Source organism: Vigna umbellata, chromosome 7, assembly GCF_029865625.1.
Source record: "Vigna umbellata cultivar VRB3 chromosome 7, Vumbellata_1.0, whole genome shotgun sequence".
Classification (NCBI taxonomy): Eukaryota; Viridiplantae; Streptophyta; class Magnoliopsida; order Fabales; family Fabaceae; genus Vigna; species Vigna umbellata.
This window is the reverse complement of record NC_142171.1, coordinates 20,334,559-20,352,302: the sequence shown is the minus strand read 5'-3', so window position 1 is coordinate 20,352,302 and position 17,744 is coordinate 20,334,559. Positions and strand designations below refer to the sequence as shown.

The window sequence follows — 17,744 nt, the reverse complement described above, 5'->3', positions numbered from 1 at the left end:
GCTAAAAAATAGAAGATTAAAAGTGGAATCTAGTAGTTATATTTTTAAAAATCCAGTTGAGATATTATAGGAAGCATTATCTAAGTGGTTTTTTCTTTTAGTTAAAAAGAGATTTTACTTTTTAGAAGATAATTTAGTGAACTAGAAATAAAAATGGAGAGAGTAAAAGGAGAAACACGTAAAAATTGAGAGGAAAAGAAAGATAGCATTGTGAGGTAAAGAGGCTAGAATTTTAAAGAGGATAAAGGAATTCCTAGATAGATAACAGAAGCATGAGAGAATGTGGGTTGATTGATCTTGTGTGTATAAGTCCTAGAATTGACCAAGGTATAGGAAGCTAATCTTATGTGTATATTTATTTATTTAATTGATAGTATAATTTTGAATGCTTTGATTGGCTCATTGGAGTGTTTGTGATTGATTGGGTGAATTGTGAGATTAATAGTAGTTACCATGGGGATTTTGCTTTAGGACCAATAAATGTTGATTCTTGTTATTGGAGCATAAGTCTTTTCCTGACTTTCATGTCTCTATCATGCATTTGGAGCATTTGCAATATCCCCTGCTCCAATGACAAAATTCAACATTTATTGGTCTTAGAACAAAATCTACATGGTACAAAGACTACTATTAATCTTACACTTCACCAATAATCACAAACACTCCAATGAACCAATCAAAGCTTCAAAATTATACTATCAATTAAATAAATAAATAAACACATAAGATTAACTTCTCATACCTTAGCCAATTATAGGACTTTATCTACACAAGATCAATCAACCCATAGTCTCTCATGCTTCTATTATCTATTTAGAAATTCCTTTCTCCTCTTTAAATTCCAACATTTTTTTCTCATAGTGCTCTCTTTCTTTTCCTCTCAATTTTTACGTGTTTCTCCTTTTACCCTTTCTCCCTTTTTATTTCTAGTTCACTAAAGTCCTTTCTAAAAAATAAAATCTATTTTTAACTAAAAGAAACCACCTAGATAACGCTTCCTATAATATCGCAACTGTTTCTTTTTTTTAAATGTAACTGCTAGATTCCACGTTTAATCTTCTATTTTTAAACTTATATTATTTAAAGTGTATGTCTTTACTTCCTACCCTACTTATAACTTGTGCACCTCAATTACAAATAAGGAAAAAACATTCTTGTCCTTAAAGAAAAATATAAATAAACCAAAACAAATGTTTCCATTAAAACCTCTTTCCCCAAGATTTAAATCAAGAACCATTCAATCTTTAGACAACATCTCTACCAACAAGCTAAAACATCACACTGAGAATATCACACATCACAAATTTAACCATCATACAATAACATGTATTGCATTTATAAAAATAAAATAAATAAATAACATAAAATTTTATGTTCTATTCACAACCTGAACACATGACCACTTAGCCCATCAAAGAACTCTCACCAACTAAGCTATAAAACTTCTTATGATAACACAACTTCAATTAAAAATTACTCAAGTCTTATTACAATATTATTCATAAGTCCTCCATTTTCTCGAATCTTACAACACGAGAGAATATAATGAGAAGGTAAAGGAGAGGAAATTTTTTGGAAAAGAAAAAAATAGAAAGAATAAGTGGAAAGATCAATCAAAAGAGTGGATTTATTTTTTATTAATGTTAAATAATTTTTTTTTACACCTTTTATTCATATATTTTAATTTCAAATATATTTAAGATAAAAATATTTAAAGTATATTTTTTAATTATGAAAAGTATGTTGTATTATAAAAGTAATATAATATTTATTTTCAAAACTTCTTTTTTTAATATATTTTTAGTATCTTTTAAATTTTATTATTCTAATATTTTATTTTATTAAATTTATTTTATTTAATATTGTAATTATTGTGACGAAATTAAGGTTGTGTTCACTCTACAAGATGAATGTAAGGGATAAGGAGGGAATGAATTGAAGAGTGAGTTGATTGTTGGTTTTTTAGGGGATTTGGAAGTGAGTGACAAATATAAAAAAATTAGTTGAAATTGGAAATTATCAAAATGCCCTTAATAGTAAAAGTAATATAAAATGATAATTGTTAATAATATATGTCAACACCCAATTTCGTCCGGGTAAGTAAATATTTAAAAAATAATAAAAAAATAAGAGAATAATAATTAATGGTGGGTAAAAAGGGATAAAATAATACAATATTTTTGAAATGTTAGTTTAATATGGTAATAATTCGAATTAATATTCTGCTAATAATTATAAGCAATAACGAAAATAGTATATTAATATAATTTGTTGCATCAGTTGCTTTTAAAGAGGAAAATATGATTTTCTGACAATAATGATAATCAATGTTTTGAATATTATTTAATTTGTTTTCTAGCAACCATGGCAATTATTTCCCTATTTTGTTTTATTGTCAATTAATTCACAATTAAGGCAAGATTTCCATAATATTGCAATGTGTGTATATAAATATGCACTCTGCCATAGAGAAAGGGAGGAAAAAAAAATAGAGAGAGACACTATGAAATAATGGAGATAGAAAAGGTACGAGAGAGTATAGAGAAAAGTAAATTATCACGCTAGAGGAACTCTGCCAACAGAAATTACCAAGGAAGAATTAGAGAGTATTGAAAGCTGAAAAGGTACGTCATCTTCACACCCTCTTTTTTTTCTTTTTGTTGCAATTTGAAGGTTTTTCTAAAGGTTTTATTTTTTATACACAAATGACGTTCTTTTAAAAATCATGATTTTTGAAGTATAGATACGCGTCGACATATGGTCGGTTTCTTTCCTTTTTTCCCACCGTTCTTAAAAATAAAAAATACAAAATCTTTAAAATAAAAAAAATATCAATCTTGTTAAACCAAATCTTTTTTCGTGTTCACTTTTCAAAAATCCAAATCAATCTATAATATTTTTTTTTAACAAACTCACAAACCTTTTTCTAGATAAAGAACTACGTGATCCCTGATTGTCCATTAAATGGATGTACGTAGGACCAAGGTCAATCTTGTCGGGTTCATAAAACAAAAAATATTTTTTTGTCTCTTAATAGTTTCTTTATATTATTTTTAGAGAAAATTAAACATTTAAAAAACCACTTCAATCTTTATACATTTAATTAAAGGTACTGCCTTTGGGCAGGCGCGATAGGGTGCTAACACCTTCCTTACGCGTAACCGATTCCCGAACCTGAAAATCTCTTTTCGCAGACCATGTCTTATTTTTTGGTTTTCCATAGTTTTTCCATAATAAATTATGGTGGCGACTCCACAAATCTTTTTCTCAAACCCGTTTGTTTTTCGGCTCGCCGTCCCGTCGTGATCCCGGTTGCGACAGATGGCGACTCCACTGGGGACGCTAGAGAATCAGGCCGTCTTAATTAAATGTGCAAAATTGATGTGGTTTTTATTTTATTTTATTTTATTTATTTATTTTCCCTTTATTCATTATATATGTTTGTCTTTATTTATTTTGGTAATTTATTTATACTCATTTTTATTATTATTATTACTTTGCATATCATGAGTGGGACTCTATACCCGGGTCTGAGTGTAACATAGAATTAGAGGGGTTGTGTAGCGGTGTCACGTCTGGACTATTTCCAGTTTGGCTATCGTGAGAACCCCAGCTAGTGTCTGTTCTCTTTACATGCAATTTCACACCTAGTTGCGTTTCAACTGTTGTGGAAAAGCTGTGAAAAGGACCATAGCTCTGGTGGCCTTAATTTTAGGTTTAGGAAGCTTTCCCTATGAGATTGCATATGCAATGCTTAGGCTTTAGGACGTTGGACCTACCTCAAAAACATAAAACATGTTGTCTTTTAATCATTATTTTGGCATAGACATCTTCATGCATCATATGCATTAGCAACATTTTTATCATTTTCCTTCGTTTTCTTTATACATAACAATAAATGTGTCTTGTTTTTATTTAAAACAAGAACAAAAATAAATGTGTCTTGTCTTTATTTAAAACAAGAACAAAAATATCATGCTTTAATGAATGAATTGATAAGGAAAAATAAACACTTTTTAGTCAAATGAATTAATAAAACTTTCATTTTTTGAAGCATTTATTAACATGAAATTGTGAAAATAGTTTTCTTCTTCATCTTTTTCTATCATCCATTTTTTATCCATAAAAAAATAAAATCAGTTTATAAGGGGCACTCTCAAAAAAATAAAAAAATTGAAAATGAAAAAAAACAGGGGCAACTTATCTAAGTTAAGATTTTCGAAAATAAGGCGATCATAATTTAATGGGAAGATATGTTTCTTCAAAAAAAAAAAAAAAAAAAAAAATAAGTATCATTCTTTGTAACCTATTTTGAGTCTTAAAAATTTAAAAAAAAATGTTTTTGAACAAGTCAGGTTAACATCATGTTATTTAAGAAAGATTTGTTTTTTGAAAAAAATCAAAATTTCAAAACACAAGTAAAAATGAAAATGGAAAACTTAATTTTCATTTCACTGTAACAAGAACTTGTTTTTTTAAGTCCATTGGGCTCAGTTGTTAGTTTTCTTCAAATTCAATTTCTTGAAAAAAAAGGCAAATGAATGCAATAACTGGAAAATATATAAAAAAAAAACATAGAAAGGGAAATCATTACATTTTGAGTAATTTATCATCATACGTTTTTGCGACCAAATATTTTAAATAAACAATAGCATCTTCTGTTAAGACATGGGTGTGTGCATTGCTTGAAAACACTCATTTTCCAGCCTTCCCAAAAGAAAAAAAGATTGACTCTAACAAACAATAACGCTACCGTATACTAGAGCATATTTGTCTTGCCAAAGTTATTCTCGCTTGTGTTATTTGAGAACTCCCTAACTAGCCATGCAAAAGAAAATCAAACCATTTGGGGCAACCCTTTTTCAGTAAATCCTTTCCATACCTGTTCCCTATCATGAACAAAACCCATGCCTAAAAACTGGGGCAGCTTTGACATTCACGGATACATATCTCCATACTTATTTTACCAAACACCAATATCCTTTTCGTGTGTTGTATCTCATATTCACATATTACATGCCAACGTGGCTATTCAGTGTCCTTTAAATCCTTACCACTTTCAACTTTTCTGTGAATTCAAGCATGCACATATCAATGTCAAAAGAAAATGCCAAGCACTGTTTTGAATATCTGACTTCAAATTTTTTGACATTCATTGTTTTCAAATTGACTCCGCAAGAATAAAATAATATTACAGAAAAAATCAATCAGAGGAAGGACATTACTTTATTTATTTTTTTTTAAAAAAAAAAAAACTGCTTGCATAGTATTGCATCATAAAAAAGTCATAACCATTTATCTGTATAAATAACTATCATGTATATATTCGTCGATGAGAAACTTTATTTGGAACTTTCAAATCTCTTTCATTCAAAAATACAAAAAGATTAACATACATCTAGGTTTCCTCTTTCTAGTTAGCCAGGTTTTCTACTAGGCATTGGTCAAAACAAGGTTTTTCATTATAGGCTCGTGCATTCATACATTCAGCATCATGCATGCATCATCATAGGGGTTCAAAGAGAAGAAATAACATAACACACCAGGCATCGCCAACTCCAACGAGAATTCATGAATCCGATGTAAATTATTTCAAAAAGTACATTAGTGAAAAGTTCAGAATTAAAAAAAAAGGGGGTGGATGAGGATCTCACCCGAATTTCCACCCATATATCGATACATCAAGCACGCATTACCATGGCGTAGAATGCAGGGAAATACAAAAGGCCAAAAGGTATAGAAAGTAAAAAAAAAAAAACGACGGGACTTCCACGACATCCTTATACGACTTGAGCAAATTCTGAAGTTATGGAAGTTTGAGGAAAAGGAACGTGAAGATGTAAAGGCAACTAAAGGATCAAATCGGTCAAATCTTGGAAGTTTTGAAAGCCATGAAGGTTACAAGAGAGACTTCATTTGTAAAGGCTGAGGATAAGGCTCATCCTCCGGCACATAACGTTGTGGACACACAATTCACGTTTCCAATGTATGGTTTGCCACTAGGTTACACACCACCCATTGGAGATCACTCAATGGCGGAGCACACTTCTTTGGCATTTCCCATAACTAATAGCGTACTAGCACTCAAGGGCCTATCCACACGATACAGACGAAGACATAGAGGAAGCGAAAAGTAAACTTAAAGTGTTGGAAGTCAGGCTAAAGGCCATAGAAGGGTTTGAAAATTACGGATTTTGGGGACATGGGGAAGTTGAGTTTGGCCCCAGGAGTGACAATTCCACACAAGTTCAAGGTGGCAGAATTCTTGAAGTATAAGGGTAACACATGCCTCAAGAACCACTTGACCATGTATTTCCGGAAAATGGTTGCTTACGCTATGACGAAAAATTACTTATCCATTTCTTGCAAGCTTGACCGAAATAATCGAGATTGGGCTGAAGATTGGGAAAATTACATCTTCGACCACTATTCCAAACATTTGTTTTAAACCGAAAAAAAAGGAAAGAGGAGTGCATGAAACATCAGCAATACCCATGTAGGGAGGTCATGCCCCCACTCATAACTATCACCAAAGCCCAGTTTTCATTCTGGCACCAAAAAAAAAAAAAAAAAAAAAAAAAGGAAGCCCAGTTTTCATCCTGGCACTAAAGCCCAGTTTTCATCCTGGCACCAAAGCCCAGCTTTCATCCTGGCACCAAAGCCCAGTTTTAATTCTGGCATTAAAGCCCAGTTTTCATCCTGGCACCAAAGCCTAATTTTCATCCTGGCACATAAGCCCAGTTTTCATCCTGGCACCTAAGCCCAGTTTTCATCCTGGCACCAAAGCCCAGTTTTCATCCTGGCACCAAAGCCCAGTTTTCATCCTGGCACCAAAGCCCAGCTTTCATCCTGGCACCAAAGCCCAGTTATCATTCTGGCACCAAAGCCCAGTTTTCATCCTGGCACCAAAGCCCAGTTTTCATCCTGGCACCAAAGCCCAGTTTTCATTCTGGCACCAAAGAATTTAAAAAAAAAAAGCCCAGTTTTCATTCTGGCACCAAAGAATTTAAAAAAAAAAAAGCCCAGTTTTCATCATGGCACCAAAGCCTAGTTTTCATTCTAGCACCAAAGATTTCAAAAAAAAAAAACAAGGTGATACTCCCTCCACAGCGAGATTCATAGGGCAAGTACACCTCTTAAGCGAAATAAAAGGTGATACTCCCTCCACAGCGAGATTAATAGGGCAAGTACACCTCTTAAGCGAAATCAAAGGTGATACCCCTCCACAGCGAGATTCATAGGGCAAGTACACCTCTTAAGCGAAATCAAAGGTGATACTCCCTCCACAGCGAGATTAATAGGGCAAGTACACCTCTTAAGCGAAATCAAAGGTGATACCCCCTCCACAGCGAGATTCCTAGGGCAAGTACACCTCTTAAGCGAAATCAAAGGTGATACCCCCTCCACAGCGAGATTCATAGGGCAAGTACACCTCTTAAGCGAAATCAAAGGTGATACCCCCTCCACAGCGAGATTCATAGGGCAAGTACACCTCTTAAGCGAAATCAAAGGTGATAGCCCCTCCACAGTGAGATTCATAGGGCAAGTACACCTCTTAAGCGAAATCAAAGGTGATACCCCCTCCACAGCGAGATTCATAGGGCAAGTACACCTCTTAAGCGAAATCAAAGGTGGTACCCCCTCCACGAGGTTCCTGCCCTCATCATTCAAGTTATGCGAGGTTCCTGCCCTCACCATTTAATTTTACGAGGTTCCTGCCCTCATCATTCAAGTTATGCGAGGTTCCTGCCCTCACCATTTAATTTTACGAGGTTCCTGCCCTCACCATCTAATTTTACGAGGTTCGTGCGCCTCACCATCAAGTTTTACGAGGTTCCTGCCCTCACCATTTAATTTTACGAGGTTCCTGCCCTCATCATTCAAGTTATACGAGGTTCCTGCCCTCACCATTTAATTTTACGAGGTTCCTGCCCTCACCATTTAATTTTACGAGGTTCGTGCGCCTCACCATCAAATTTTACGAGGTTCCTGCCTTCACCATTTAATTTTACGAGGTTCGTGCGCCTCACCATCAAGTTTTACGAGATTCCTGCCCTCACCACTTAATTTTACGAGGTTCCTGCGCCTCACCATCAAGTTATACGAACAAAGTTCATAGGGTAGGACACACCCCCCACAAGTGTCACGGCTTTTTCAGCGAGGTCCACAAGGTTGCCACATGCTCTACCAGGTAAGCTTCGAGGTAACCTCTCTCCTTTTCTTTAGACCCGAACGAAATTAGCGTCTTTATCTTTATTTAGCTTTTACTGTGATAACACAAAAAACTCTAAGGTTCATGTTATCCAGCAAAATCCAAATAAAGAGGGGCAGTTGTCAACACCCAATTTCGTCCGGGTAAGTAAATATTTAAAAAATAATAAAAAAATAAGAGAATAATAATTAATGGTGGGTAAAAAGGGATAAAATAATACAATATTTTTGAAATGTTAGTTTAATATGGTAATAATTCGAATTAATATTCTGCTAATAATTATAAGCAATAACGAAAATAGTATATTAATATAATTTGTTGCATCAGTTGCTTTTAAAGAGGAAAATATGATTTTCTGACAATAATGATAATCAATGTTTTGAATATTATTTAATTTGTTTTCTAGCAACCATGGCAATTATTTCCCTATTTTGTTTTATTGTCAATTAATTCACAATTAAGGCAAGATTTCCATAATATTGCAATGTGTGTATATAAATATGCACTCTGCCATAGAGAAAGGGAGGAAAAAAAAATAGAGAGAGACACTATGAAATAATGGAGATAGAAAAGGTACGAGAGAGTATAGAGAAAAGTAAATTATCACGCTAGAGGAACTCTGCCAACAGAAATTACCAAGGAAGAATTAGAGAGTATTGAAAGCTGAAAAGGTACGTCATCTTCACACCCTCTTTTTTTTCTTTTTGTTGCAATTTGAAGGTTTTTCTAAAGGTTTTATTTTTTATACACAAATGACGTTCTTTTAAAAATCATGATTTTTGAAGTATAGATACGCGTCGACATATGGTCGGTTTCTTTCCTTTTTTCCCACCGTTCTTAAAAATAAAAAATACAAAATCTTTAAAATAAAAAAAATATCAATCTTGTTAAACCAAATCTTTTTTCGTGTTCACTTTTCAAAAATCCAAATCAATCTATAATATTTTTTTTTAACAAACTCACAAACCTTTTTCTAGATAAAGAACTACGTGATCCCTGATTGTCCATTAAATGGATGTACGTAGGACCAAGGTCAATCTTGTCGGGTTCATAAAACAAAAAATATTTTTTTGTCTCTTAATAGTTTCTTTATATTATTTTTAGAGAAAATTAAACATTTAAAAAACCACTTCAATCTTTATACATTTAATTAAAGGTACTGCCTTTGGGCAGGCGCGATAGGGTGCTAACACCTTCCTTACGCGTAACCGATTCCCGAACCTGAAAATCTCTTTTCGCAGACCATGTCTTATTTTTTGGTTTTCCATAGTTTTTCCATAATAAATTATGGTGGCGACTCCACAAATCTTTTTCTCAAACCCGTTTGTTTTTCGGCTCGCCGTCCCGTCGTGATCCCGGTTGCGACAGATATATAATTGTAAAAATGTTTATAACGAGAATATAAATAAAATTTAATTTTTAAAATATAAAAAAATGGTATTTAAGTAATGTGAAATAATTATTTTTAAAATGTTATATTTTGTGATGCAACAGCAAGCTTAGAATCGAATCTGTGTATCGAAAACCGAGTACACTAGTTGGGGAACTGAATACACCAGTAAGGAAGACCAAATACAACACCCTTTCAATTTGTGCATTAAGCTGAAACCAAATGTCTTCTTCATTTTCAAGCTCTCTAATCTTCTAGTCTTCGTCTTCATCTTCATGGGCAAAATTGACTTTTTAAAGCAAATCATCCAAAATCTCGCAAATATCATGTCTACTTAAACGAACACATTCCATCTTTCAAATATATCCTCACTTTTCTTCTTAAGAGTATAATTAGGTCATATGAACTTTGTCTAAGAGTTCACAATCCTTATTTATTTATTGATATATTAGGCTATTTGAAAGAAATGTATTGATTTGCCAAGAGGATGAGAAAGGAAGACATCACCTTAATCTTTTCACTTCGAAACACATCACAGAAAAAAAAAAATGTAATAATAGGTTGACATTTTTAATATGTTTTTTTAATGAAAAGTAAAAATTAATATATGAAATAAGTATAAAAAGTTATTGTTTTTTCAAAAGAAGAAAAGTGATGTTTTCACAAATAATTCTGCAAATTGTTGTTGTTTTTTAGCACCATTACAAGAAACACATTATATACACAAGATATTGTGTAGATCCTATTTACACGTGATATTGTAGTACAGTGTCTAATTGGTTTCGGTTCTCGTTATATTTTATCAGATCATGTTTTTATGAAAAATAAGAAGTAAACAATTCATATTTAGTCCAACATAACCCACATGTGACAAAAAATTCATCCTATAAGATCCATATTAATTACACGAAATTAAATACATATTATTTAGGAAATGAGACATATTTAACCATGGTTATATTTATCTTGAAAATATAATATGTGATATATACATCATTAAAAAATATACAATTTTTTTAAAAGTATGATAAATATATTGTGTAAGTATAAATTAAAATAATATATATTAAATATTATTAAAATAAAAGAAAAAAACCCCGAACCATTGGGAAAAAATAAACTTATCATACCTTTCTTTCAATGGGGTAGCAGAGACCTATAATCATTCCCATTGGGCATGAAGACTGCAAAGTGGACCCCACCAATTCATCATCTTCTCCGCTTTGCAAACGCTACATCATCCGATCTGGAACATCATCATCCTCAAATGTTAAAAAACCGAACGAATCTGGTCCTTTGATTCAACTTAATGAACAATAACATCATCAATCAAATTATAGTTTAATGACAAGTGTTCCGTTATAGATACATTTTCATTTTTCTCACTTCACACACTCGCTTCTCCAACATGTCAAGTCACGCCGTTTGGGTTCTCTTCCTCATCGCCTTCTCCGTCTGCCCTCTTCCCTCCGCCGGGACCCGCTCGTCGATCGTCCTCCCGAGTCAACTCGGCCTTGGCTCGCCGTCCAGTTGCCCCGCTCCTGATCCCAACCTCTATTACCAGCCGGTCATCGGAATCGTCAGCCATCCTGGCGACGGCGCCTCCGGACGCCTCAGCAACGCCACCGGCGTCTCCTACATCGCCGCCTCCTACGTGAAGTTCGTGGAAGCCGCCGGCGCCCGAGTTGTTCCCCTCATCTACACCGAGCCGCCGGAGAAGCTTCTGAAGGTAAAGGCTTACCGTGACTCTGTTATTTATTGTTATCGCTGTAAAACCTAAGTAACAAATTCACTCAATCTTTTTTATAACTATTCCGAACTTTCGGAATAGTAGTTAATTAAGTTTATAAAGATATCTTTTTCCTTAATTATTATTAGATCATGTTTAAATTTAAAGATAGAAATATTTTTAAAATAATAACATTAAATGAGTGGATACATTGTTAATAGACTTTAAATTAATTATAGCTATACAAAAATGGTCAAATTAATAATACTGTTCACAAAATACGTTTAATTCAATTGATGCTTTGTTTCCTAGGACTTTCTTGATATTGTGTTTCAAACAAAGATTTCTTAATAAAAATGTTTATTTTCAAATTAGATGGGTATAATTATATGACCTTAACCAACTTTTTTTTAATTAATATGAGCTAATTTCTTTCTTTCTTTCTGTTTATATTAAAGATTGAAAAGAACATTTGCAAGTCAGTCTTTGTTTCATATAATTAGGAAAAAAGGTGAAAAAAATTGGAACATAAAATTAATAATAATATATTAATATTGTGAGTAACACAAAACATTTTTTGTATTTGATGAAATTTATTATAAGTTTCCCATATTTTAGTGTATATTTTGTATTTAGTAAATCACACTTATAAGTTTGTAATTTCTAATAAATTTTAAAAAATAATAAAAAGCTTAGTAGAAGGAATGTATGAAAAAATGTTATTAACACTTCTTACTATATTGTAAATAATCAAGGTCGAGGACCGTCAGAAATATATTATATTTAACAATTATTTTTAACTCACTTTTTGTATTGATTAAAATTTATTTAAAAGTATAAAGATGATGAATATAGTTTCTTTATTAATAAATAGAGCTGGATTTAAAAAAAAAAATAGTATTTATAATGAAAAAGAATATATTTAAAAGAATGTGTTTGTATCAATTTTTTTATCATTGGGTAAATTGCATGCTTATACAGGGCTAAAACTTTTTTACCTATTTCATAATCAATTAATGATTTGGTATTAAAGTGTCTCGAATGCATTTTCCTATTTATAATAATTGAAGACAATAAGAAGTTTAGACACTTCTCGATCAAATGAACTATATTATGTCGATGTCATAATTGGATTAGTAACATGATGATAAGAATCAGAATAAGAATAGAAAGATATTTTGGGGATTAAAAAAAAAAGTAGGCTACAAAGGAAATAAAATCTTACTAACTTATCTTTTGGGTCCTTTTATGTGTCCATTTTCTTTTCTTTCTTTTCTCTGTGGCAAAAAAAAAAAAAAACCATTCCAAATTATCATTTAGATTGACCTCCTATTTTTAAGTAATTTTACATATTGAAAGTTCTGGTAAGTACATAGTGCATGGTATGGTATTAAATTGCATGCATGGGAAAGAAAGGAAAAGTTGTTGTAGATGTATGCAACATTACCCCTATTTCTTTCACTAACGATGTAGAAATGTTTCTGATGTTTTGCTCTCATTTGCAGAAGCTCGAATTGGTAAATGGAGTTCTCTTCACTGGTGGATGGGCTAAAAGTGGTTTATATTTTGAAACTGTTACGAAAATATTTAAGGTATCTATTTATCTTTTTTCCAATGCTCGTTAAGTGGCTGATATGGATGCAGATGTCAGAGTGACTTGTTTCTTTTTTAATTAGCAAATATGCATTTGATGGGAATTCTCTTTGAATCTGAGTAAAATTGAGACTTTTAGAATCTGGAATGTGAATAATCGGTGTAAGATTATTACTGAGGAATGGATAGCTCGTTTCTTAGCTACTTGTTAGCATTTATTTTATTTGTGCTTTTGTTAGATAAATTTGTTTCGTGATGCTGAGGAATGCTTTGTTGATACATGTACTTTTTGAAATTTTAGAACTTTATGCATCAAGTTATCTTTTCCTGTGCAGAAAATTTTAGAGAAAAATGATGCTGGAGATCATTTCCCATTATATGCAGTTTGCTTAGGTTTTGAACTCATAACGATGATCATAAGTCAGGTAAGCTTCTTTTCCCAAGAGAAAATGTCTGCAAATAAATCAGGTACTTGTTACCTGTTAGTATTTTTTATGTTGAATGAATTTTAGGCACCATAGTATAATTTTCTGCGTTATTTGCTTCAAGTGAACAAATACATCATTTATGTTATCTTACTATGTTGCATTGTACTGGGAACATTGTCATTAATGATTTCTCTTGGATTTCAAATTCACTACACGTACAGTTGAAAATTTGCTGTTATATCAATTTGGAAAATTTTATTTTTTTATTCTATGTTAAACATTTTTATCAATATTCACGAGTTGAGAACTTTTTGACAATGTATTATTATTCTAGTTCTATTCTCTTTTTTTGTTTCTTTTCAAGTTATACTTATTTCATTTTATCCCTTATAATAGGACGATAATATTCTCGAAGAGTTTTCTGCATCAAATCAAGCAAGTACTATTCAATTTGTGGAGAGTGCAAAAATCGAAGAAACTGTTTTTCAAAGGTGAACAATTTATGCTAATAGTGTTTTTCTGAAGTTGCACTTTGATCTATAAATGGACTTGTAATGAATTTAGGATCTGAGCTTTGAACTTGGGTAGCATTTGGCCAATATTTTTAGGCATCTATTCTCTTTAAAAGTTTGGCCGAACAAAATTTTGGAAAAGCTCAAAAAACTAAAACTAGCATTATGTTAGTGAAGGAAAGACAAGATACAGAGCCTTCACAGAAGCTAAATTGGTTGACCTTCTATTGTTAAAGGAAAAGAGAGGCTGAAAATTGAGCCAAAATTCACCTTAAAATCCTATATAAGGCATCCATTTAACATATATGTGGAGGATTACACAATTTGTTTCGTTGATATTTGATCTTAATCAACGTTGTTTTTAATTTAGCAATTTTTTGCTACAGAGAATATCTGTCTTTCAAATTTCTTATACTTTTCTTCACCATAAATGAGTTTTGTTTATGTAAAAGTAAAATTGTTATTTCCATATCTTTGTTATATCTCTTTTATGGTGGGAATCTACCAAACCCACTTTCATGTGTGAGGGAAATTTTCTTTTATTAACACGGACCTAACAGGCATCAATGAATGGATCAACAAACCCATTTATGATATCAAAATACACTTCTAATGCAAAACATTAAGACAATAAATTTCTGACCTTTTCTCATTCATCTTGTGTACTTTTATCTAATTTGACTTCTAACTCATACTTGAATGCATAAGAACACTACTTACCTCACTCATTGCTCTGTACCCTATAAAATTTGTTCAATTTGTAAGACTACTGTCCCTTGGAGAGCACATTGTAGTCAAATGCAAAATCCATTAAGGCAAAGGCGGATGCTAATGTAGCTAGATGTTTTTATGCTGTGAAAATTCTAAAGTTCATTTGCATTAGCGAAAAGCGTAATCAGTTCTTGTATTATAAAGCATCACTGAATTCCTGAAAGTTTTTGGTCTTTTCTTTCACAAGCAATGGAACATGAGAAGATGACAGTGACAAAGTAAATGTATAGTACTTGTTTGTTTATCTAAAATAATATAGACGAAAGGAAAGAATATGTAGAGTACTGAGGGATACTAAAACTGAGAGGAGGGAGCAAGAGAGACAGGAAGAGAAGCCAGAAGATGAGCAGTGACATGATTTAGGAAATTCTCTCGTTCCTGCAGAATTCCTCCAGACTTGTTTAGTCTCTGTCCATTAATGATTTTTTCTTATTCCACTCAATGATGGTGGTGTATCTTAAAAGTGTTAAATTTATAGGTTCAATATGCAGTAATCACTTTATCACTTTCTCTTTCCTGTAGATTTCCTCCAGAGTTGTTAAGGAAGATGACTACAGATTGTCTTGTCATGCAAAACCATCGTGTGAGTTTATATATTCAATAAATTATTCGTCAGCATGAAGCTTTTACTAATTTAGACGATCTGACAAAAATTTAATTGTCTTCGATTAGAGTATTTTACTCTAACCAACTTCACCCTAGGAAAAATAAAAGGGTCGGTCTGGATTTTCAGATAAAATTGATTTGAAAAATGCTAAACCTAGATGTTTGAAATTCGGTAATATAATTTTTATCTGATTTCATGTGTGTAGTATGGCATTTCTCCTGGAAAGCTTCTGGATAATCGGAAGTTATCTAGTTTTTTCGAGATCTTGACAACTTGCACGGATGAAGATGATAAGGTACTCAATGTTATCCTATCTTTAGAAATGATGTTGGTACAAATCCATCATTTTGCATAATCATGGCATATATTTGGCTTCCCTCAAAAAAGCAATCTAATAGCCTGTGTAATTCTTCTAGGTTTATGTTTCCACTGTAAGTTCACGAAACTATCCTGTAACTGGCTTCCAATGGCATCCAGAGGTGATTGATAAATTTTATGTTGCAGTATTGTGAATTTCATTTGATATCCTAAATATTATGCCAAACTCTCATTATTTCAGCTAGTTAATGTCCTTCATAAATGATGCCGCAGAAAAATGCCTTTGAATGGGGTTCACCAAGAATTCCACACACTGAAGATGCCATTCAGATAACTCAGCATGCTGCAAATTTTTTGGTCAGGTTAGTACTCAATGTGATAATATTGTCGCTCGTTATTCTCTCATAATGCAGCAACACTTGTAGATGATTCTTAGAAAACTGGCTACCTAAAAGGTTAAATGAGTTCTCCAGAGTAGTTGCCAGAGCAGTGAAAAAACAGAACGAAGCAATATTTGCTTACTGCTTATATTGGTGTGAAATATTATGCAATATGCACTACGTATCTACTATCCTCACCAATTTGCTGCTTATTGCAAATCCCAACTAAATTACAGTCTAGAAAATAATTTTTAAGAACGCTCTTGAATAATGAAATGATTGAGCTTTTTTTTGTCTTTGTGAACTCACCAGTGGCTAACAATTTTCTACTTTCACATGTCTGGCGCCAGTGAAGCTAGGAAATCCTTAAACAGACCAGTTACTCAAGAATTGCTAGACAATCTCATTTACAATTACAGTCCAACTTATGGTGGGAAGGCTGGGTATGCTCATAATGTCTTTAAAACTTTGACATCAAATTGTTCTACATGTGAAGTTACTGATGATAATGTGTTTATGCTTCTTGTAGGAAAGGATATGATGAAGTTTATTTATTTTCTCAAGTCTAATGCTGGAAAATATATGGCATGCACAGTAATTATAATGAAAAAGGTTGTATGCACGGGCAAAAATCATTATTGTGATGCAGAATAATGAGAGAAATCAAGATGGCTTGTAGAGAAAATTGGTAACTTTAAGACTATTTTCTGTTGAAGATGACTTGTATAGCTTTCAGGACTATTTTCTGAGGCCAAAAGTATAAAGTTGCATTGCAGAATGATTTGGCATATGGACCATAAAGGGTGGTGCGTCTGCATAAAGCATTGCACATTTTGGATTTTGGAGCACACTTAGTGGACCATAAAAAATGATGCTTTAAGAGATGAAACTGTATTTATTTAAAAAAGGCTACCCAATCAAATTTATTCCAACACCTTATCACTTCCAAAATTATTTTTCAGAATGAAATACACAATTCCGAATTTTTTTTCCGAACAGCAATCACCCTTCCTATTATGGAAAATATTTTCCGGGAGTTTTCCACGGGGGTAAAAGGAGAATTTTAATAGGGTGTAGAAAGCAGCAGTTTAAATAAATATATTTGATTACAACATAAATAAATGGGTTGATATTTGAATACGCAATAAAATGTTAACAGTTTAACGTGCACTGCCGAGTTTGTTTCAAGCACTCTTTTTACATCGCAACTCATAAAAGGGAAAACCTTCTTCCTTGTAAATAAAAAAAAATGAAAACTACCTATCATTATCCTAAACGAACCGGATAAAGTTAAAGTGGATCTGCTTGGCGATTTAAATTAGCTTTTAAAATTGATTAATTAGAATAATTAAATTAATTTCTATTTATGTGTGTTAACGAGGATTTTGAGTGGGTATTTGATTAGGTGATAAGATTTTAATGGCTTTGATAACTGCTGATAAACGTTTTTAAGGATTTTGATACTCAATTCAGCCATAGAGTTTGAATTTTTGAGTTAAAAAGAGTAAAAAAAATTGTGTATTTTCTAATAAAATAATATGTATTTATAAAAATTTTGAAATTTATATTCATGCAATAAAAATAAATAATACTAAGATAATATAAAATAATATAAATAAATATAATAATAATAATGTAATATTTTATCTGATATGTGTAAGAAGGGGAGGTTCACAGCTGCAGTATGTAGGGAGGTTTCAGCAGAGGGGAGGTGTCAGACCTCAAGCTACTGATAGAGTTTATGCTTTGATTGGATCAGAGGCGGCTAGCTTAGGTAACCTCATTATTAGTTGTTGTTTGTTGT

At 32.3% G+C, this 17,744-nt stretch overlaps 1 protein-coding gene across 1 annotated transcript; it reads left to right on the top strand.

Annotated features, from left to right (window-relative positions):
* The first annotated feature begins 10,856 nt into the window (after positions 1-10,856).
* On the top strand, positions 10,857-16,728 carry LOC124829827 (gamma-glutamyl hydrolase 2-like). The gene is made up of 10 exons (XM_047303398.2): positions 10,857-11,331; positions 12,837-12,923; positions 13,260-13,349; positions 13,749-13,843; positions 15,158-15,218; positions 15,448-15,537; positions 15,659-15,721; positions 15,834-15,922; positions 16,291-16,383; positions 16,470-16,728. The coding sequence occupies exons 1-10, from the start codon at positions 11,011-11,013 to the stop codon at positions 16,507-16,509; spliced, it is 1,029 nt and encodes a 342-aa protein (XP_047159354.2). The 5' UTR covers positions 10,857-11,010; the 3' UTR covers positions 16,510-16,728.
* The last annotated feature ends 1,016 nt before the right edge of the window (positions 16,729-17,744 follow it).

Bases quoted from the DNA above. Each gene is read 5' to 3' on its own strand.
- LOC124829827 (XM_047303398.2), top strand. From the start codon at position 11,011: ATGTCAAGTCACGCCGTTTGGGTTCTCTTCCTCATCGCCTTCTCCGTC. The intron at 13,350-13,748 runs GTAAGCTTCTTT...CCCTTATAATAG, and splicing joins TAACGATGATCATAAGTCAG to GACGATAATATTCTCGAAGA. The intron at 13,844-15,157 runs GTGAACAATTTA...TCTTTCCTGTAG, and splicing joins GAAGAAACTGTTTTTCAAAG to ATTTCCTCCAGAGTTGTTAA.